Source organism: Thalassophryne amazonica, chromosome 12, assembly GCF_902500255.1.
Source record: "Thalassophryne amazonica chromosome 12, fThaAma1.1, whole genome shotgun sequence".
Lineage (NCBI taxonomy): Eukaryota > Metazoa > Chordata > Actinopteri > Batrachoidiformes > Batrachoididae > Thalassophryne > Thalassophryne amazonica.
This window is the reverse complement of record NC_047114.1, coordinates 64,771,760-64,794,421: the sequence shown is the minus strand read 5'-3', so window position 1 is coordinate 64,794,421 and position 22,662 is coordinate 64,771,760. Positions and strand designations below refer to the sequence as shown.

The window sequence follows — 22,662 nt, the reverse complement described above, 5'->3', positions numbered from 1 at the left end:
AAATCAGTCCCATTGTGCAAAATCAGTTTTTATGTGAAGATCTAAAGCAGGGGTGGCCAAGTTTGGTCCTCGAGAGCCACATTCCTGACACTCTTAGTTGTCTCCCTGCTCCAACACACCTGAATCCAATGAAAGGCTCATTAAAAGTCTGCTAACAAGTCTTTCACAAGTCTTTCTCTTGTGATCTCATTTGAGAAATTTCTGTTGGCTTTGGGTGCTCTGAGAGCTGCATCACTATTTTGATGCTTCTTCATCATAATGTGAGTGCAACTGTGGTTGCACAAGCGTTCATAACACACTGGTGCTGGTTTCGTGCACAGTCGTTCATGAAAACAGTGCGAGCGGCTGGAACGTGTTGCACCACATCGCGCCACTGTTGTGGAAGAAAAAAAAAAAGCTGGAATGTGTTGCACCACATCGCGCCTCTGCTGTGGAGAAAAAACAAAACACACACCATAAAAAAACACCACATTTTATTGAATTCCTCTTACAATACAAGTATGATCCCTCTGTTCCTCTGTATATGACCCATGGTCATAGACATACAGTCATGAAATGACATGAATGAAGCAGTGCACTCTCATTATGTCTTACTATGTCCAGGTTGGTATATAAATAATTAATCCAATCACCGGACACTCATAGATGAGATATTGGTGTCGGAGGTCTCAAACCGGTTCCAGAAAGGGCCGAGAGGGTGCAGGCTTTCTGTGCAACCACCCACTCCAGCAGGTGATTTCACTGATTAACTGATTCCACCTGCTCAAAGTGATGTTAATCAGTGAAATCACCCGCTGGAGTGGGTGGTTGCACAGAAAGCCTGCACCCTCTCGGCCCTTTCTGGAACCGGTTTGAGACCTCTGGTGTATAATTAGTGAAAATCACTGGGTTGAAATATAAATAGAAGGGGACCCAATACAGAACCCTGCATTTAATTAACCCTGGTTAAATAAAAAATAAATGCCACTCTTGGCATTCGAACCTGAAATTTACAAAAGCTCTGATTAACAGACAGAAACTTTACCACTGCGCTACAATTTGTTGTCTTATAACAGGAGTGTGAAATACTTGAAATCAACAAGCAGATAAACGTATGCTTTTAAAAAAGAGAAATTAGACGATGTATGGACACGCGTGTCAGGCTGGCCTGCAGCCTGCTGAGGTGTGCTATGTGCAGCCGCTGCAGCCCAGCGCAAAGGCGAAAGATATTTTATGTATTTCCATGTGAGGACAGCAGGCAGAGACACGCGCCTCATGGAGGAAAGTTGTAAGTTCATGTCCTTCAAGCTGGGACGTCCAGAAGCAGAGTTCTCAACTGTAGCTGCTGTTTCAGGGCCAAGCCCCCCTGTGTGCTGCGATCAGCTGATAGGCGCCTCTCCATGCTGTGTGTGCTCAAATGTGGCTGTCCAGCCCCTTTGTGATCATGTCTGTACATACATATTAGCAGTTTATGCAAGTGTGCCCCTCCCCCCCGCATGCCACATTTGCAGGGGGGAGCACGACACACGCGTACACGTGTGACAAACATGCACAAGCCACATGTGTGTTGCTTTTTGCAACGCCCCACTCGTGGGCACACTTAGACAAATTTCACATCCAGCTCGAAAGTGATTGTCTGCTCACTGTTTTCATGCCAACAGCGCGAATGGCCACAAATTTTCAAAGTGTCCAGCGAGTGGTGTTGGATGTTTGTGTGTCACCTGGAATTTGGCTGAAAACTGCCTCGAGAGGGATCGAATGGGCTCTCACAGGGCACTCTCTGTCTTTCAGCCACTGGTGTGCGCGAATAATTGTAGCGACAGGTGTACGAGGCATTGAAGGCAGCTCCGATTTTTCGCAAATGACATGCAATTCCTTCTTCGTGCGCGAGTCGGCTTCATTCGTGTTATGTGTGAAGGGGCCCTAAGATTCTTCATCAGCCAGTCCTAATGGTAACCACTCACCTGCCATTGAGTTACAGTGCCAAGCACTCAAGACATTAACAGCTTTGGCGGTGTGGGAAGTTATCTCTCCAGGACTTTTGACATTGACTGTGCGATACATCAATGATAGAGCAGCACAAAGAAGAAAGACCTTTTAAAACCAATACAGATTAAACTTCCCCCTGCTCCGGAATATTTTAAAATCATTGGAACACTTGTTTTTGGAAACAATCTGGAACAGTGTTTTGAGCTAGCCATTACTAACTTGCTTTACTGGCGAAATGATTTGGAGCTATCCTCAATTACACATTCTTATCTATTCTGTAAAGCTACAGTGTGTAGGATTTATCATTCATAACCATCTGTTCATTAATTACCTGCAACAAAGATTTGATGTTTTTTTTCTAATGTTAGACAGGGGAGCAATCCCCCTTCAAGGAGGCTGCCTTGTTGCACCAACGTGTTGATACAGTTGGCCAAAAGGGACATATTTACTTCATTTGTGTTTACTCCGTTTCATATTTTAAAGCACAAACCAAAGACTGAAGAAAAAGGAAGAGGAATCAGTGGTTGCCCCCTATAGGTTCATCTCCAAATATTAGAATATTGTGAAACTATTTAATATTTTTGTCAGTTATTTCAGAAAATGAACATTTTTGTATTTATTCTTGACTCATTACATATAAACTAAAATGTTTCAAGCATTTTTTTAAAAATTTGGACAATTGTGGCCTGTAGCTTACAAACACGTTTTAAGATGTGCAATACTCCGGGATCATTGTTGTTGCATTTTTCATTTCAAAATTCTCCACATTCTCTGTTGAGGACTGCAGGCAGGCCAGTGCAGCACGTGTACCCTCTTCTTCTGCAGCCATGCCTTAGTGTGAAAAATGTGGTTTCGCATTGTCTTGCTGGAAAAGGCATGGAAATGATGTCAGATTGAAGGAAGCATATGCTGTTCTAAAATATGAACATACATTTCTGCATGAATGTCTTTGACAAGGGCACTCACACAACCCCATACCATGACAAACCCTGACTTTTGGACTTGTTACTGATTACAGTCTGAATATTCCTTTTTATCTTTGGTCTGAGGCACACAATGTCCATGGCTTCCACAAAAAGAACTGGAATACTGACTCATCTGAACACAGTACACATTTCCACTGTGTGATGGTCCAATCCAGATTCATCCCAGCCCAGGGAAGTTGCCGCTGCTGCTTCTGAACAAGGGGGTCTTCTAGGCACTGGGGGGTCTTCTAGGCACGTCCAAATGGTAGGAGGGCCCTGGGAAGACCTAGGACCCACTGGAGGGATTATATTTCCCATCTGGCTCAGGAACTCCTCTGGATCAGTGAGAGGGCTTTGCTGAGGATAGGGAAGTGTGGGCTGCTTGGTCTGCTGCCACCGCGACCCCAATATGGGGAACAAAATGAATGAATACCTCATTAATTACAGTGTACCTAATGAGTTAATAATTATTGATTTAAAAAAAACTGACACAAGTATTGCAACAAATGAATGATCATAGGAGAAAATGTGAAAGTGTAGAATGACCAATTGAATTCAAAAAGTAAAGTGTAACAACTGGCAACATTTTGAAAGACAAATCAATACTGATTCTATTGTTGCTTTGTTTCCAGAAAAATATAGTGCAAAAATGGATACAAACATTCAGAGGAACATTAAAGAGCCAAACTCAGCTTCCTCCAGTCAGTCTGATCAAAAAGGTCCAAGTGATGGAGACCGAATGACTGCTGAGCTGAGAGACTTCATAGAACAGTTCATGCAGAAGGTAACTTTGGAGCTGTGCCACAATATTATGAAGCTACCAGCAAACACTTAACACTTTTACAAACCTTCATTTTAGGTGGAAGAACTCAAACTGAGTGTAAGTGACGTATCAGTTAGTACAGCAGAACAGCAAGTGGTGAGTACAGTTTTCCAGTGCTACTTTTTACAGTTTTCAAATGATATTTTAGTTGTATGTTTTAGATGTTCTTTATTTTCCAAGAACACAATAATTTGCCTTTTACTTGTGCATAATCGAACGCAAAACTTCTCTTTGAGTAGATACTACGGTCAATGATGGAAGCTCAAGACCAGCTGGAGAGGAACTACATCAGTAAGAAGGAAGAGCACAGAGCTCTAGAGATGCAGAATTATATGGGTCTGTCCAGGAACACTGGCACCTTTGACCCAGACAGGTTAGAGTCCCCACTTAATGTGTCCGTCTCACCTGGATTTCCCTGTACGTCCTTGCATCCTTTCACATGTGTGTATGTGTGGGTTTGTGATGACATGTAGGCTGTTGGAAGGAGATATATTCAGGATAGGGATGCACCTTGAAGACATAAAGGAGGTGATAGACAAAAATGCTTGTGATCACATCTCCAAACCACTTTCATCATCTGCTCCCACACCAACCACAGAATCACCGTGTGTGATGTCCAGTACTTTCTACCTGCCCACGCCCTCATCTCCACCATCCATGCATGAGGTAACAACTCACAGATCCATCAAAATGTAAATAAATATCTCCTGCTTGGCCAGCCTTTTAGGGCACCAGTATGTTGTCTGAGATGGCATGGTTATCCCTTCAAGGGGTCATAGGGCACAAAATTTTTTTAATCAACCTTTTCACACTTACATATGGTTGGAATTTCATGTAAACATCTGCAGTGTCTGAAAATTCTGTGCCTGTGCATGTAGAAACTAACCAGATTCAAATAAAATTCAGACCTTTGTAAGGAAGTACACAAAAAACACAATCACCATTTTTTTTTAATACGTAATATTGGCTGTGTGCACCACCACAATGGAGTTGAAATGAAATGATCAAGATGTACTTGTAGAACAGACTTTTAACTTAAATTCAAAAGCTTAATAAAAATACTGCATTAACCATTTTGGAATTAATTTATACAGCTTCACGGTGGAGTGGCTCAAAGAACAGTTTTCTTAAAAGATGACATGGTTGCCAGGAGACTCAATTCTAGATTTGATTTCTTTCTTGAAATAAAAAGCCTTCTCTGTGCCACTCCACAATGGACCTGTAACAGGAGGTGCAACAGGCAAAATTTGCTTTATCCTTAGTTACTCCAATCACTTCACAGGAAGCCTGTAACTCATACTCAGAGCTGTCTGTGTCTTGATGGCTTCCTTCACACGTCTCCATCTTTGCACAGTTTTTGAGAACTACTGACCACATACAGCTTTACCATACAGTTACATACTGTTTGTATTTCTTAATGTTTGACCAAAACATTCTGTGACTTGGAAATGTTCATGTACCCATCCTCTGACTTGTCTAAAGAAAACTAGCTTTAGACAAGTGATAATGTGTGTATAGACAAAGGTGATAATGTGTATTACCAATAATCCTTACTAGCGCATTCCCAGTGGGGATCCACGGGCTCTATATTAGGTAGTATTTATAAAATAGGCAGCTGACATTTTTCAAGCGTGGTAATAAATTCTATAAGTTTCTGTAATGAGTTGGAATGGTGTGTGAGTCCAGAATGTTTTTAGAACCTTAGACCTCAGCAGTTTTTAAAGGAAGAACTCAACCCTTTTTTCCATTAAGTATTTTTTAATGTTAGTTTACTGTCTTAATGTATTTAGAAATTGCTCAGGTTCTTGTTATCATATATACACTATTATCATCATCATCATCATCGTTATTATCATCATCAGTGTTATTATTATTAGTTTATTTTATTATTGCTTCTATTTTGTCATTTGATTTTGAAATGGACTACAATGGAAAAAATGTTTTCACTTTCTTGTCTCATCCATGTATTTTTTTTACATATTTGCAATTATATTATGCACTTACATTGAACTTACAAAATAAAAGCACGTATGCATACACGTACACAGATGTCACTTTGCTTTTAATTTGTAGATGATCTTGTGCCCCCTGTTGGAATGGTGTGTGAGTCCAGAATGTAATTATCAATGTCGATTGTTCAGGGTTGTTAGCCAATATCCTTTTCTCCAAAAATATTATTCCTATCAACATTCCATTTTGGTAGTATTCATCCTTGAACCAAAATACCTAAGCATACCAAACGGCAAATATCAGCTCTTCTCAATGTGTCTGTAATCAAAGTTATACCTACACAGGCAACTTCTCTTTTAATATATTGTGGCGAGCTGCGCAGAAGAATGAAAACTGAGCTAGAGCTTTTTGTCTTTTCTGAATTCTGCCCCAAGTAGGTGCTTTTATTTTTACACAACCACATACAGAGACAGTGACGGAAGACATCAAATGGATTGCGCTTCCTACTCATGGTAACAGCAACATGACACTTAACTAAACTGACTAAACCAACTGAACTACAAAAACACAATAAATCAATAACACTAACAACACAGTTAAACTAACATGAACCACAGCAACATTTAAAACCCCAAATTCCAATGCTGTGATAGGTGATGTGCATGGATATACGAGGTCTATTAGAAAAGTATCCGACCTTATTATTTTTTCAAAAACCATATGGATTTGAATCACGTGTGATTACATCAGACATGCTTGAACCCTCGTGGGCATGCAAGAGTTTTTTCACGCCTGTCGGTTACGTCATTCGCCTGTGGGCAGTCTTTGAGTGAGGAGTCGTCCACCCGCTCGTCGATTTTTTTCATTGTTTAGGAATGGCTCAGAGACTGTTGCTTTGTTTGATAAAAAAAGTTTCAAAACTGTAAGGCACAACTGAGTGGACACCATTCAATAAATTCAGCTGGTTTTCGGTAAAAATTTTAACGGCTGATGAGAGATTTTGGTCTGGTAGTGTCGCTTTAAGGACGGTCCACGGCGCCTGACGGCGATCTGCGCTTCGAGGCGGCAGCGTCTCGCCGTTTCAAGTTGAAAACTTCCACATTTCAGGCTCTGTTGACGCAGTAAGTCGTCAGAGAACAGAGAACTTTCAGAAGAAGTCAGCATGAGGAGTTTATTCGGACATTCCATTGTTAACGGTCATTTTGTAATGAAAGAACGTGCGGGCAGAGTCGCATGTCGGGTCGCGGCAGGAAAAACACTTCCGTTGGAAATCTTAACGGGCAAGTTGGAACATGCCCAAGCTGTTAAACAATTTCTCAGTTACTCACTTGTTGAAAGCCATTAAAAGCCGCCTGAATTCTACAAATGGTTTTCAACACGGAGGTGTTTTTCCTGTCGCGGTGCACACAGATTTGCCGAGTCGTCACGGAAACGACTCGGCGAATTTGCGCGTACGTCTTTCATTAAAAAAATGTCCTTAAACAGTGGAATGTCCGCATAAATTCCTCATGCCGGCCTCTTCTGAATCTTCTCTGTTCTCTCACGATGTCCTGGGTGAATTAAGCCTTAAATTAGGATGGTTTCAGCTCGAAACAGGCCGACGACAGCGCCTGGAAGCGCTGCAGGACGTCCCGCTCCGTGGGAAGTCCTTACACCGACAGAAACACCCCATAATCTCTCATCAGCCTTTAAACTTTTCACAGAAAACCAGCTTACTTTCTCGAATAGTGTCCACTCGGATATTCCTCACAGGTCCAGAAAAAATTTTGATAAAGCAACGCGCGCCGTCTCGAGCAGCGTGTGAAACAAAGGAATTCAGCCGAGAGGGCGGGACCACATCTCACTCAAGGCCTGCCCACAGGGAAATGACGTCACCGACAAGCGTGAAAAAACTCACGCATGCGCACGAGGGTTCAAGCATGATTGGTGTAATCGCATGTCATTCAAATCCATATAGTTAAAAAAAATAATAAAAGGGTCGGTTTATTATCTAAGAGACCTCGTATGATTGCCAAGGAGTGCTCCACACTGTATTTGGGAAATATAGGTAAAGTTGTACTGAAGGAGAACAATTATCTGGCAAAAATTCTTTTCACGGCTGGCAGGAAGGCCATAACAAGAAAGTGGCTTGCTTCAGAACCATTCAGACATAAAGAATGGTTAGATATAGTACAGGAAATATGTGTGATGGAAAAAAAAAGACTTATTGTTTAAGATTTAAAAATATGATTTTAATAGGAAATGGGGCAAATTGATAAGTTTTATAAACAAAGACATTAACATTTAAATGAAATTTTTTTTCTTGCTTTCTCTTATCTAAATGTTAACTGATACTGTAAGCCCCCCTCTTCTTTGTGAGATGATCCCATATTGTTTGATTGCTGTTCTGTGTTCATGCATACTTGTGAAAAAGAAAATAAAAACTAAAGTTTAAAAAACTCCCATGGTGCGTTGCAGCACAGCGTCTATTGTTCACTGTTGTTAGATAATATCCCTAATTTCTCCAAAACTATTTGTCCTATTAACTTTCTATTTTTGCAGCGTTCATCCTTCACCAAAAACACATAAGCATACCAAATAGCAAATGTCAGCTCTCCCCAGTTTCTCCGTCATCGAAGCCATATACACACACACGCACGCACGCATACACATACACAGAGGACACTTGGCTATTAATATATAGATATTTAGTCTTTCCAGTTTCTTATGGCTTCTGAAAATGGAGGGACTCTGTATAAAACTGTTACTCATTCATTTTCTATACTCCAGTCAACGGTCACAGGGTGGCTGGAGCCTGTCCCACTAGTCATAGGGTGTGAGGTGGTGTACACCCTGGACAGGACAGCAGTCTGTTGCGGGGCCACATATAGACAGACAAATACATTTACACTCACATGCACATCTATGGTCAATTTAGAGTTACTAATTCACCTAACCTGCATGTCTTTGGAAGTAGGAATAAGCTGGAGCACCTGGAGGGAACTCGCACAAACACATGGAGAACATGCAAACTCCACACAAAAAGGACCAGGTGGGAAGCAAACCTATGATCCTTTTGCCATAAGGTAACAGTGCTCACCTCTAACCCACCGTGCTGCCCATAAAATTGTCAATAGTTCCTAAATGGTTGTATATTTGTTAAACCCTGTGAATTGAATCTGAAAATCTACACTACAAGCACATCTTAATTGTCTCATTTCAGTTCCATTGTGATGAAATACAGAGGCAAAATTACAATAATTGGGCAGCGCAGTCTCGTTTGAGGGCAGGCGCTAAAAGGGTAAAATATGATACATATGACTCCGGGACAAAAACACAGCAATTTCTCTGAGTTTCGGGGAAAAGTACATGCAAACAAAGTGAAAATGCAAAGAAAAAGTGACGATGCGGTGGGAAAGTGGACATGCGTTGCGGTTTGTTTATGACCCAAAGCACAAACACGTTGATGCGGTTTTGCAGGCAAGAGAACACAGTTACTCTGGTTAGCTTTGTAGGCTAACACTTACTGACACGACCTCTCCCATTTGCCTCGTCTTCCCTTCTCCACTGGGAACCAAAAAAAAAAAAACACTTTTCGTGACTGCTTGGGTGATTGCAGCCGAAAACAAAACAGTACACCATTTTTCCATGTGAAGTTAAGCTGTGTATATATTGTACAACGCCAGCAGCTGTCCCCATAAGTGGTCAAATCCCGCGATATCACGCAAGGTTCAAATGAGACTGCGCTGCCCTATTGTGTCACTGTTCAACCAGTTACAGAACGCACTGCTTGTTCAGGAGGGGGAAATTGATTTAGGAAGTTTTTAACCAGTGTGTTTGCAAATTTCTGTCTGCAACGGTATCATCTGACTGCAGGAAGTACAATAAATGGCCACTTTCAGGAGGTGAGGATGCACTGGCAGTCTACCTTGGTGGTTGCCAAGCAGGACCCAGAGTGGTTCTGTAATGGTGTGGATATGGCAACGCAGTTACCAGTATATACTCCCAAACCTGACATGAAAAACACAGAAAAAGAAACTGCACAGGTTCACACTTTGAGGCTAGCATCAGAGTCCTTATTGCAGAGTCTTACTTCTATCTACCGTTTGGGTTGGTTCATAGGAAGTAATAAGTGCTGATGTCAGAGTTTTGATATTATCTGGTGTTCAATAGGATCTGGTGTTCAATAGGATCTGGTTCATCTGTGTTTTTGCAACAAAATGTGTCTTAAATAAGAGCATTGTTGACAGAAGAGCCTGTCCAGAACACTTTGGTCCCATCTCCTCATGAAATTCCTGCTTTCCTGCAGTTTTTGTTTGTTTGTTTTTTTAGCAAAGGTCAAATTCACCCTGAGAGGCAGTTTCAACCTCAGATTTCAATACTGAATGAAGAGTCCATAATTTCACCCACAAGAGCAGCACTTGATCCAGGTGTCTCACATTATGCTGCATATTTCTTCTAGAGGAGGTAGTATTTATTTAGTTGATAACACTGACCCCAAATGATCTACCCGAGTCTCATGTTCCAGGATTTGAGAGCCCCATCTTCCACTGTGCATTATGAGATGGAGAAAGGGGAAAATATCACAGAGGAGACCAGTGAGGACTCAAAACATGTTGGATTGGAACAAAGCAATATGTTGGTAAACCCAGAGACTGGATTGAATTATTCTGGACAGAACAGCTGCAATTTAAGGTCATTTCTCTTTCACATCTGCCTTTATTTAACATTGAAGTAAATTTTAGTTTTATTCTATGATTGTTATTTTTATCGTTTCACATAAGATGGATAGCATGTGACTTCCAACTGGTGCTTGTGTGTGTGTGTGTGTGTGTGTGAGAGAGAGCCTCTATGTGGGGTGATCATGTTTCTGGTTCAGTTTTGGTGTTAGGTTGCATTGTGTAGTGGGAACACAGTGTTTTTAGACTAATTGTGACGTTTTCTTATTTGTCCTACTTCAGGGGCTCACAAGGCTCTCTGGAGGGTCTGGATACCTTCCCAGCTAACGATGAAGACGTCAGTGACAAGGAGTCTCAGTCTGTTTGGTCAGAGGAGATCGTCCATAATGACAACTTAACACACCCAAATGTTGCCAGCGCACCTTTGAGGCAGAGGCAGCAGATACCTGAAAGGTTAGTGGTGTGATAACTGAGGGCATGTGACTATATAGAACAACACAGATCTAACTTGCTGTCTCTTGTGGTCTGTCTGTAGTAGGTTGTCTTTTCTGTCTTGTAACTAGTGCACATGTCTCAAACGTTGTTGTTGCAGCAGGTTTATTAGCCAAGTTACAGCGCTGAGCCCAGAGGGTGAATGTGTGAGTGTTGCTGTGAAAGTTTCTTCTTCCTCTAAAGCACCTCAAGGGCCAAAAATCCAAAGTGTGTCAGACCCCTTTCACAACCCATTATCTCTATCACAGGTCAGTCAGTTGTGTGACAGGTTTAGTCTATTGATATACCACATAAAAAGTGGAATATTGTTTGCAACTCCCGTTCTTGGATCATGTAAGCTGATGTGCATTTTTATGATTTTAATAGCTTTGCAGAGATGTTCTTTATTGTCATTAACTATTACCCATCATGTCTTTCCTGGAGTGTAGACAACTGTGATGCCAGAGACAGACAGTGGGTTTGAGAGCACCTACTTGAGGCAACCAGCTGTGGGGCCGTTTCTGTTCACAAAAAGGTACAGAATTATTTCTCTATCATGTACTAGCAACAGTAAACATTAAAGTGTTTCTGAAATTGTCATTGTGCACATATGAATATTTAAATTTGGAGTAATAGCATCTTGGTTATCTGTTTAAAAATCAAAGTACCTAATATTTAATGTTTAAAAAGTTATACTGTGCAAAATAACCTTTAGCTTCCCTTTTAAAGTTGCATGTGAGTTTCATGTTAAACAGTGTTGAAGTCCCACAATTCTATGACTGAATGGAAAAATTCTTCTGTATGCAGGGTAGAGTGGTGGAGAGATTTGTAATTGAAGGATGTCTGCAATAGTGAAAGGCAAAGTTTACAAGACAGTAGTGAGCCCAGCTGTGTTTGTACAGCTTAAAGGCCATGGTGCAAACATAAACAGGATGCAGAGCTCGAGGTGGCAAGAGTTGAAAATTCTACATTTTCCTTGCGAGTGATGTGAATGGACAGGATTAAGCATGAACATATCAGAGTGACAGTAGAGGTTGGATGGTTTGGAGACAAAGTGAGAGAGATGGTTGGACATGTGCAGAGGAGGGAAGCTAGTATTGGGAGAAAGATGCCGAGGATGGAGCCACCAGGCACGAGGAGCAAGACGGAGGCCAAAAAGGAGGTTTATGGATGTGCTAAGGGAGGACATGCATTTGGCTAGTGTGACAGAAGAAGATGCAGACGACAGGCTGAAATAGCTGATTAATGGGAGCAGCAAAAAAATTAAGATTATTAAGAAGTCTGCACAAACCACAAGTTTGCTGCCACACCTTGTAATGGGGAGGGTACTGTAGACTCAGGCTAATGTGGAATTGGTTTTCCTGTCCACAGCGGTCAGCCCCAGAACTATGCTTTAAGTAGCTCAGACAGTGAGGGCTCTTACTCCAACCTGCAGACAGCCATCCAGATATCCACCATGACCAGCCAGAAGAGGACCAGCCCACAGACAACTGTCCAGACACAGTCCTGTGAAGCAGCAACTGCAGTGGAGCTGTGGGTAGAAAGCACCACAAAACAGCCATCAGTCAGGCTGCAGGGTGAGACATCTGTTCTCCAGTAACCACTATGCTATTCTTCATCGACACAAAGGACTTCTCTTTTCTTTCAGCATGTTGACGTTTGGCTTGATTGAAATGATACTTGTCTACTTTTTACCCAACAGGACCTGATCCCATTCTGCCAGCTCAGCTCCACCACAACCTTTCTGAACCCATACTCAGCACCACCATGGATGCCGTACAAAGACAAAGTCATCTCTACCCCTGCTCTTGTCACAGGTCAGTGCACAACACACAGGTTGTTCTGTATGTGGCTGCAGGTTTGTAAATAACAATTGTGATTGCTTTTTAACAAGAAGTAAGTCCTTTATAGGTCCTGTTGAAGCATATGAGAGTCTAGATGTCCTCCTGGATGGGACGCCAGTGTGACTCAGGTTACTGCCACAGGAAAGGCTGGTACCCATTTACACCCTGGGAGAGCTTGATCTTAAATTGGCAGACAAAATATTTATGTACACTTCTGCTGCTCCTATCAATTACATCATCAATAAATATTAATGAGCTTGTTCCAGAAGCAGTCATGCAAGCCCAAACCATGACATTACCTCCATCATGCTTCACAGATGAGCTTCTATGCTTCAGATCATAAGCAGTTCCTTTCTTTCTCCACACTTTGGCCTTTCCATCACTTTGGTAGAGATTAATCTTGGTCTCATCACTCCATAAGATTGTGTTCCAGAACTTTAGTGGCTCATCTCTGTACTTCTTTGCAAATTCTAATCTGGCTTTCTGAAACTTACAGCTGATGAGTGGTTTGCAGCTTGTGGTATGGCCTCTATATTTCTGCTCTTGGAGTCTTTATCGAACAGTGGATCGTGATACCTTCACCCCTGCACTGTGGAGGTTATTGGTGATGTCACTTACTGATGTTTTTGGGGTTTCCTGTCAACTGCTGTTTTCCTTGGCCGACCTGTTTGATGCCTGTTGCTCAGTACACCAGTAGTTTCCGTCTTTTTAGGACATTCTAAATTGTTGTGCTAGCTATCCCTAATGTTTGTCCGATGACTTTGATCGATTTTCCTTCTTTCCTCAGCTTCAAAATGGCTTGCTTTTCTCCCAGAGACAGCTCTGTTGTCTTCTTGTTGGTTTATCCTCTTTAACAAGAAATGCAGTCTTTATAGGTTAAACCCAAGGCTAAAATATACACTAGTCATGCAGAACTATTTAATGTTTGAGCAATCAACCTAAAAGGCAACACGTGGGCAACAACAAACATGTCAGTAACATGTTCCAATAGTTTTGTTCACTTGAAAAATGGGTGGGTTCAAAGTGTGGTATGTCCTGAATTGTTTAACACATCTATATGTAAATACCAGGAAGTAAAAGCTGAAATTCTGAACTTGTGTCTCATATTCATCTTTTGATCGTAAACCCAAATGTGTTCAGTGCACAACAAAAACAAAGGAATTGGCTTTGCTGTTCCAATACTTTTGGAGGGGACTGTATGTGTGTGTGTGGGAAGCTGAAGGGGGTGTACGCCCAGGACAGGGTCGGACTGGGAACAAATTTCGGCCCTGGCATTTTTCCTCTGGACCAGCCCACTATTGGCCCGACGAATCCACCCCCAAACACGCACACCCACCCGTCCATTCCGAACCCCCAATGAACAAATACTATACACCATGAACACACACCTAAACACACACTTTCACTGTCATTTCACCTTGATCATAGTACAAAACGCGGACCCGGCGCCACGAGGGGGCGTCCTGATAACATTAAAGGCAGTTACATATTTTGACGAAATTACAAGTTTAAATGACTATATATGTTGGGAAAGTGTAGGGACACGGACCCACAACAGGGGGCATAAAGGAACCGGACAATGGATGAGCCAATAAATAACAATTTACTGTTGTAAATGTGCACAACGGAATACAGACAGAACCAGACTTTGGATTACAGACAATTACACGAAGGTGACGTGTGGGCAGGCTCGAGGATAGGAGAGCACCGTCCAGAGAAGAGCCGGACCCCACATGATTTCCACTGCCACCGGATCTGGAAACACACTGGAGACGCCAAGTCCTGAGTCCCCAGGTGGCCACCGTCTTCAGCTGCCGGATCTGGTACTGCTGGCAGGATACAGAGAAAACAGCTTGAGGTGAGTGTGTGAAGACACACCCAGTAAACAGTCAGCACACAGAACTATTTCTCTCCAGGTGGGCACGACACCTCCACCTCCAACACAGTAAGAGACTGAGGGCTACTTAGTTTGACATGCGTCACTCGTCACGTTTCCCTAAACTTAGCGTCCCGCTATCAGTAGGCTCCTCAGGAACTCCTGCAACAACTCAGAGAATTACGTGTTTTCTTTAACAGAACAACAACGGCTGAGAGTTTACCTATAGGTAGACGATATCTCGGCAGTGAGGTGGAGATGTTGTCTGGCTTTTATGGGATGGTTGATGATGATGAGTGGTGATGAGTGACAGCTGGTAAGGGTGATGAGTGACAGCTGTCACTCCCGGCTGCTCCTGCGAGGTGGCTGCGCCCTCTCGTGCCTGAAGCCCGCACTTCAGGCAGGGCACCCTCTGGTGGTGGGCCAGCAGTACCTCCTCTTCAGCGGCCCACACAACAGGACCCCCCCCCCCCCCTCAACGGGTGCCTCCTGGCGCCCGACCCGGCTTGTCGGGGTGTCGAGTGTAGAAGTCAGCCAGGAGGGCCGGGTCCAGGATGAAGCTCCTCTTCACCCAGGAGCATTCCTCAGGGCCATACCCCTCCCAGTCCACCAAGTACTGGAACCCCTGGTCCTTCCAACGGACGTCCAGGAGCCGGCGCACAGTCCAAGCCGGCTCCCCATCGATGATCCGGGCAGGAGGCGGCACTGGTCTGGGAGCACAGAGGGGTGAGGTGTGGTGTGGTTTGATCCTGGACACGTGAAAAACCGGGTGGATCCGCAGTGAAGCTGGGAGTTGGAGCTTCACTGCGGCCGGACTGAGGACTTTGATGATTTTGAAGGGGCCGATGAACCATTCCTTCAACTTGGGGGAGTCCACTTGTAGGGAGATGTCCTTTGTTGACAACCACACCTCCTGCAGGGGCCGGGGAACGCCGGCGGTCTGCATGGGCTTTAGCCCTTGTCCGTGCCTTCAGCAAGGCAGAACAGGCGGTGCGCCACACCCGACGGCAACGTCGCAGGTGGGCCTGGACCGAGGGCACACCGACCTCTCCCTCCACCACAGGGAACAATGGGGGCTGGTACCCCAAACACACCTCAAACGGGGAGAGGCCGGTGGCGGAGGATACATGACTATTATGCGCATACACGATCCAGGCCAGATGTTCACTCCAGGCCGTCGGGTGTGCAGATGTCACACAGCGTAGGGCCTGCTCCAACTCCTGGTTGGCCCGTTCTGCCTGTCTGTTCGTCTGTGGGTGATACCCGGACAAGAGGCTCACGGAGGCCCCCAGTTCTCTGCAGAAACTCCTCCAGACTTGAGAGGAGAATTGGGGACCATGATCTGAGACAATGTCTGTTGGTATCCCATGCAGACGTACGACATGGTGGATCAGGTGGTCTGCTGTCTCCTGGGCCGTTGGGAGCTTCAGGAGGGCCACGAAGTGGGCCGCCTTGGAGAATCGGTCCACTATCGTAAAGATGGTTGTCATGCCCTGGGACGGCGTGAGGCCCGTGACAAAATCCAGGCCGATGTGGGACCAGGGGCGATGAGGCACCGGCAGTGGTTGCAGAAGTCCTTGCATCTTAGAATGGTCTGCCTTGCCCATCAATTCAAATCAAATCAATTTTATTTATATAGCGCCAAATCACAACAAACAGTTGCCCCAAGGCGCTTTATATTGTAAGGCAAAGCCATACAATAATTACGGAAAAACCCCAACGGTCAAAACGACCCCCTGTGAGCAAGCACTTGGCAACAGTGGGAAGGAAAAACTCCCTTTTAACAGGAAGAAACCTCCAGCAGAACCAGGCTCAGGGAGGGGCAGTCTTCTGCTGGGACTGGTTGGGGCTGAGGGAGAGAACCGGGAAAAAGACATGCTGTGGAGGGGAGCAGAGATCAATCACTAATGATTAAATGCAGAGTGGTGCATACAGAGCAAAAAGAGAAAGAAACACTCAATGCATTATGGGAACCCCCCAGCAGTCTAAGTCTATAGCAGCATAAATAAGGGATGGTTCAGGGTCACCTGAACGCATGGCGCAGGTGGTACAGGCCTGGATATATTCCCGGACGTCGGCCTCCATGGACGCCCACCAGAAGCGCTGCCGGACCACTGCCACGGTTCTTCGCACCCCTGGGTGGCAGGAGAGCTTGGAACCGTGACAGAAGTCCAGGACAGCTGGTCTGGCTTCCGGTGGGACGTAGAGACAGTTCTTTGGGCCATTTCCCGGGTCCGGGCTCCGTGCCAGGGCCTCCCGGACGGTCTTCTCTACGTCCCAGGTGAGGGTGGCCACGATAGTGGACTCGGGAATAATGGGCTCCGGTGGATCCGGCAGCTCGGTCTTGACCTCCTCTTCATGAACCCGGGACAGGGCGTCAGATCGTTGGTTCTTGGTCCCGGGACAATAGGTGATCCGGAAGTCAAAACGCCCAAAGAATAGTGACCAGCGGGCTTGCCTGGGGTTCACCCGCTTGACGGTCCTGATGTACTCCAGGTTCCGATGGTCCGTGAAAACCGTAAATGGTGCCGCAGCTCCCTCGAACAAATGTCTCCACTCCTCAAGAGCCTCTTTCACCGCGAGGAGTTCCCGATTGCCCACGTCATAGTTCCGTTCCACCGGGGTCAACCTGCATGAAAAATAGGCACAAGGGTGAAGGACCTTGTCGGACTCTCCGCTCTGGGACAACACGGCTCCTATCCCTGAGTCGGAGGCGTCCACTTCAACCACAAACTGGCGGCTAGGATCGGGCTGCACCAGGACTGGTGCAGTCGAAAACCGACGTTTCAACTCCCTAAACGCGGCTTCGCACAGATCCGACCAAGTGAAGGGGACTTTGGAGGAGGTCAGGGCTGTCAGGGGGCTAACTACCTGACTATAGCCCTTAATGAACCTCCTGTAGAAATTTGCAAAGCCGAGGAACTTTTGCAGCTTCCTACGGCTTGCAGGTTGGGGCCAGTCTCTCACAGCCGCAACCTTCGGATCAGGGGCGACGGAGTTGAAGGAGATTATAAACCCCAGGAAGGACAAAGAAGTGTGGTGGAACTCGCACTTCTCGCCCTTCACAAACAGCCGGTTCTCCAACAACCGCTGCAGGACCTGACGTACATGCTTAACATGAGTCTCAGAATCCGGGGAAAAGATGAGTATATCGTCTAGGTATACGAAGACGAATCGGTGCAGGAAGTACCGCAAGACGTCATTTACCAATGCCTGGAACATCGCGGGGGCGTTAGTGAGGCCGAACGGCATGACCAGGTACTCGAAGTGACCTAACGGGGTGTTAAATGCCGTCTTCCATTCATCTTCCTTCCGGATCCGAACCAGGTGATAAGCATTTCTCAGATCCAGTTTGGTGAAGATTTTGGCACCATGCAGGGGCGTGAACACACTCTAACAGGGGCAACGGGTATAGATTGCGAACTGTAATTTCGTTCAGCCCCCTATAGTCAATGCATGGATGGAGTCCGCCGTCTTTCTTGCCCACAAAAAAGAAACCAGCACCCATCGGGGAGGTGGAGTTTTGGATCAGCCCGGCAGCTAACGAGTCCCGGATGTAGGTCTCCATAGATTCGCGCTCAGGACGTGAGAGGTTGTACAGTCGACTGGACGGGTACTCAACGCCCGGGATCAAATCTATGGCGCAATCATATGGACGGTGCGGGGGAAGCGTGAGTGCCAGATCTTTGCTGAAAACCTCCGCAAGATCGTGGTACTCCTCAGGCACCGCCGTCAGATTGGGGGGGACTTTAACCTCCTCATTAGCAGTCAAACCGGGGGGAACCGAGGATCCTAAACACTCCCGGTGGCAGGTTTCACTCCACTGAGCCACAACCCCAAACGGCCAATCCGGGGATTGTGTTTTACCATCCATGGGAAGCCCAAAATCACGCGGGAGGTAGAAGGAGTCACATAGAACTCCATCTCCTCCCGATGATTTCCTGACACTACCAGAAATGCTCAAAGAAATCAAAGAAATGCTTATTTTGTAAAACTCAAAATAAATGATCAATCAGTCAATATGTATGTATATGTACTTGTATATGTGTGTGTATATATGTATATGCATATATGTAGTATGTATGTGTATATATGTATACATGTGTGTGTATATGTATGTATACGTGTGCGTGTATATATATGTATATAAGTGTAGGGGTATGTATGTGTATGTGTAGGTATGAATGTATGTATGTGTATATATATGTATTGTATATTTGTTTATGTGTTAGTGGGTATGTATATAGGTATATATGTGAGTGTGTATATGTGTGTGTATAAGTGTATATATGTATATAATGTGTGTGTATGTATGTACGTATACAGGTATATATGCACGGCCCAAGCAGAGGGTCACCCCCTAGAGCCTGGTCTGCTTGAGGTTTCTTCCTAAGAGGGAGATTTTCCTCACCACAGTTGCCTAGTGCTTGCTCTGGGGGTCGGCAGGGTTAATATGGAGTGACTTGGGCCAAGTTTGTTGTGATTTGGCGCTTTATACATAACATACTTATACATGAATTGAAATGTAATTGAATATTGAAGTGTATTGTCTGTGTTGATATGTAGTGTGTGTATATGTTGTTATGACTGTTATAATTGTTGGACTCATTCTAGCAGGGGTGGGCGTTGATAAGCTTTGCTTCTGCCCACACCCTTTCGGACTCACAGGCTTGTTTATATAACATTCATATTATTGGTATGTTTCTGTTCTTTCGGATTTGTGTGTGTGCCGAATAAATCCATTCATTCATTCAAGAGTTACTGGCAGTGTCTTGTGTGTGATTAAAGGGAGAAGGGTGCCATCTAATGCTCGCACCTTCAATGGGGAAGGAAGCGCCACTAGAGGGAGCCCTACCTCCCTTGCCCATCTGCTGTCCAGCAGATTCCCTTCAGACCCGGTGTCCACCAGTGCTGGGGCTTGAAGGGTTAGATCCCCGCACAGGATCGTGACTGGGAGACGTGCAGAAATGCGGATGTGTCCCACGTGAATGTTTTGGCCCACCCTTAGCCCAGTTTCTAAGGGCGGGCGTTGGTGTTTAACCGCTTCGGGCAGTCTCTCTGCTGGTGCTCGCTAGAGCCGCAGATAAAGCACTCCCCGCGGGCCAGTCTCCTCTGTCTGTTAGATGATCTTAATTTGGCCCTGCTGGTGTCCATAGCTTCGTCAGCAGGGGGAGCTGTTGCCACACGGAGCGCTGTGGCTGTAGAGCGTGGGGAGGGCGGAACCTTTTCGGAACCGGAAGGGAGAGGGACCCAGTATACGTGGTTAGGAGCCGTGAATTTTGCTCCCAAAGCGCCATAGCCCAGGCGCGTGCCTCACCTCGAAGCAGATTAACCACATAAGCCACCCGGCTGGAGTCAGACGCGTACATCACCGGACGCTGTGCAAAGACGAGCAAACACTGCATTAAGAAGTCTGCGCACGTCTCGACACAGCCTCCGTACGGTTCCGGGGGAATTATGTATGCTTCAGGGGATAGTGGGGGGGTTCGTTGAACGACCATTGGAACGTCTATATTCGGCACCAGGACAGCAGGAGGAGGAGTTGCAGCAGTGCCCTGTGCGCGCGCTTCCACCTGTGCGGTGAGAGCCTCCATCCTGCGATTGAGAATAATGTTCTGCTCAGTCATAAGATCCAACCGAGCAGTGAAGGCGGTGAGCATTTGCTGCAACTCACCGACCACGCCTCCCGCTGATGCCTGTGCACCCTGCTCTTCCATTAGCTGTTCAACAGATGGTTGCTGCCCCTCAGAATCCATGACGCTGGCCGAGATATCCTGTTGGGAAAGTGTAGGGACACGGACCCACAACAGGGGGCGTAAAGGAACCGGACAATGGATGAGCCAATAAATAACAATTTACTGTTGTAAATGTGCACAACGGAATACAGACAGAACCAGACACAATTTCCACTGCCACCGGATCTGGAAACACACTGGAGACGCCACGTCCTGAGTCCCCCAGGTGGCCACCGTCTTCAGCTGCCAGATCTGGTACTGCTGGCAGGATACAGAGAAAGCAGCTTGAGGTGAGTGTGTGAAGACACACCCAGTAAACAGTCAGCACACAGAACTATTTCTCTCCAGGTGGGCACGACACCTCCACCTCCAACACAGTAAGAGACTGAGGGCTACTTAGTTTGACGTGCGTCACTCATCACGTTTCCCCAAACTTAGCGTCCCGCTATCAGTAGGCTCCTCAGGAACTCCTGCAACAACTCAGAGAATTACGTGTTTTCTTTAACAGAACAACAACGGCTGAGAGTTTACCTATAGGTAGACAATATCTCGGCAGTGAGGTGGAGATGTTGTCTGGCTTTTATGGGATGGTTGATGATGATGAGTGGTGATGAGTGATGGCTGGTAAGGGTGATGAGTGACAGCTGTCACTCCTGGCTGCTCCTGCGAGGTGGCTGCGCCCTCTCGTGCCTGAAGCCCGCACTTCAGGCAGGGCGCCCTCTGGTGGTGGGCCAGCAGTACCTCCTCTTCAGCGGCCCACACAACAATATATATATATATATATATATATATATATATATATATATATATATATATATATATATATATATATATATATATATATATATATATATATATATATATATATATATATATATATATATAAAACATCATGAGGTTTATGTCACAGAAATCCTACTTTACAATCACACTGCAGTCATTGTTAAATTATTTCCTTTTGCATTTATAATAAACACTTGTATTTATTTAGTGTTTATTTTTCTGGTTGAAATAAGATATAAATAATCTACCAGACTTCAAAAAATATACAAGTTTCCATGTTATTTTATTTGTCTAAAAATAAATGTCTGAGGTTCCTTATGTTAAACAAGAAATGATCTAATCTGACATAACAGGTGGTTTTAATACAGATGAAAGGTTTCTAAAGAACCATTTATTGATTTATTTACCTATTTTTATTACAAGTGTTCTAAACTTTTTTTAACAGTAATCAGAAATTTTGAGGTAACAACAACAAAAAAACATTTCCAATGATTTTTCTTCAGAAAACTGCTCTATAAATGAGCAGTCCTGTCACACGTTAATGTTTTGTACAGATCAGTGGTTTCTGCACCAATCGGATTGGTCCAATCCATTTTGTAGAGATCAGTGATTTCTGCCACGAGTCTTCCGTGCTTTGGCCCGACGCGTCGTTCCTATTGGACAATGCCAAGGTACATCACAGCTCAGAGTGTCGAAAGTTGGCACACCTCATCTCAACAGAACACCAGCTCTGTGGTATGCAGGAGATCACTTGACCGAGCGTCTATACGTTCAAATAATAATTTAAAAAAATACTGTCATCACTCTTCACTCTTAGTCAGTCTCTTACAACGGTGCAGCGTAAATACACGAGCTTTCCAGGAGCTTTTTTTTTTTTTACTATTTTTTTTTGGGGGGGGGGGGGCGACCCCGCCCCCTGTGATAAACTCATCGCCCCCTTAATATATATTTTTTTTCTGGCGCCGGGTCTGACAAAACGGAACCAAATGCACACAAGCGGAAAAAAGTTTTTGTGTCTCCAAAGTGTGTGTGTGAGTGAGAGAGAGAGAGAGAGAGAGGGGGGGTAATGTGTAACCACTGCTAGGATTCACACAGCAGCAAATTAAGGAGCTGAAGTCTGTAGCTATTGCATTTAAAGATTAACAAAAGTAAAGCACAGTTAATTAAGATAAAAGAAACGATTCCAACCTTGTATCAGTAGAAGAGCGGAGAGAAGTCCAGGCGCCGAGGACTCAATCCATTCACAGGGGCGGGAGCGGCCGCCTGCTCTTCCTGCAATCTGATGGGCCACCCTGTATGCTTCTCCATTGTCATTGGCTGTTGGTCATGTCAATCATTGTGCTCGATGTAAGTCTCCGTTGTGTGATCAAACGGAAACAAAACTGAAGCCTCGAATAAGACTGCGCCGTGTATGAAACACTACAGAACTTTTATTTTGACACAAATTCAGTAAGTGGCTCTGCAGCTGCGCCGATTAAATGCTGTAGCTTCACCGATCACGGACTTTCCTCGTGTTGACAGCAGCGCATGGTTCGACAACACTATATTTCCACAATCTCTATAAATATGGGAGGGCCGGCCCACGCACG

General features: G+C 44.8%; 1 protein-coding gene across 1 annotated transcript in view; it reads left to right on the top strand.

Annotated features, from left to right (window-relative positions):
• Nucleotides 1-22,662, top strand: part of LOC117521258 — a 39,924-nt gene that overhangs the window by 4,565 nt on the left and 12,697 nt on the right. The window contains exons 6-15 of the mRNA XM_034182588.1: nucleotides 3,566-3,717; nucleotides 3,793-3,852; nucleotides 3,996-4,129; nucleotides 4,230-4,422; nucleotides 10,181-10,380; nucleotides 10,647-10,817; nucleotides 10,957-11,104; nucleotides 11,285-11,370; nucleotides 12,207-12,412; nucleotides 12,538-12,652. Of these exons, the coding sequence (XP_034038479.1) occupies nucleotides 3,566-3,717; nucleotides 3,793-3,852; nucleotides 3,996-4,129; nucleotides 4,230-4,422; nucleotides 10,181-10,380; nucleotides 10,647-10,817; nucleotides 10,957-11,104; nucleotides 11,285-11,370; nucleotides 12,207-12,412; nucleotides 12,538-12,652 (1,465 nt within the window). The remainder of the gene's footprint in view (nucleotides 1-3,565; nucleotides 3,718-3,792; nucleotides 3,853-3,995; nucleotides 4,130-4,229; nucleotides 4,423-10,180; nucleotides 10,381-10,646; nucleotides 10,818-10,956; nucleotides 11,105-11,284; nucleotides 11,371-12,206; nucleotides 12,413-12,537; nucleotides 12,653-22,662) is intronic.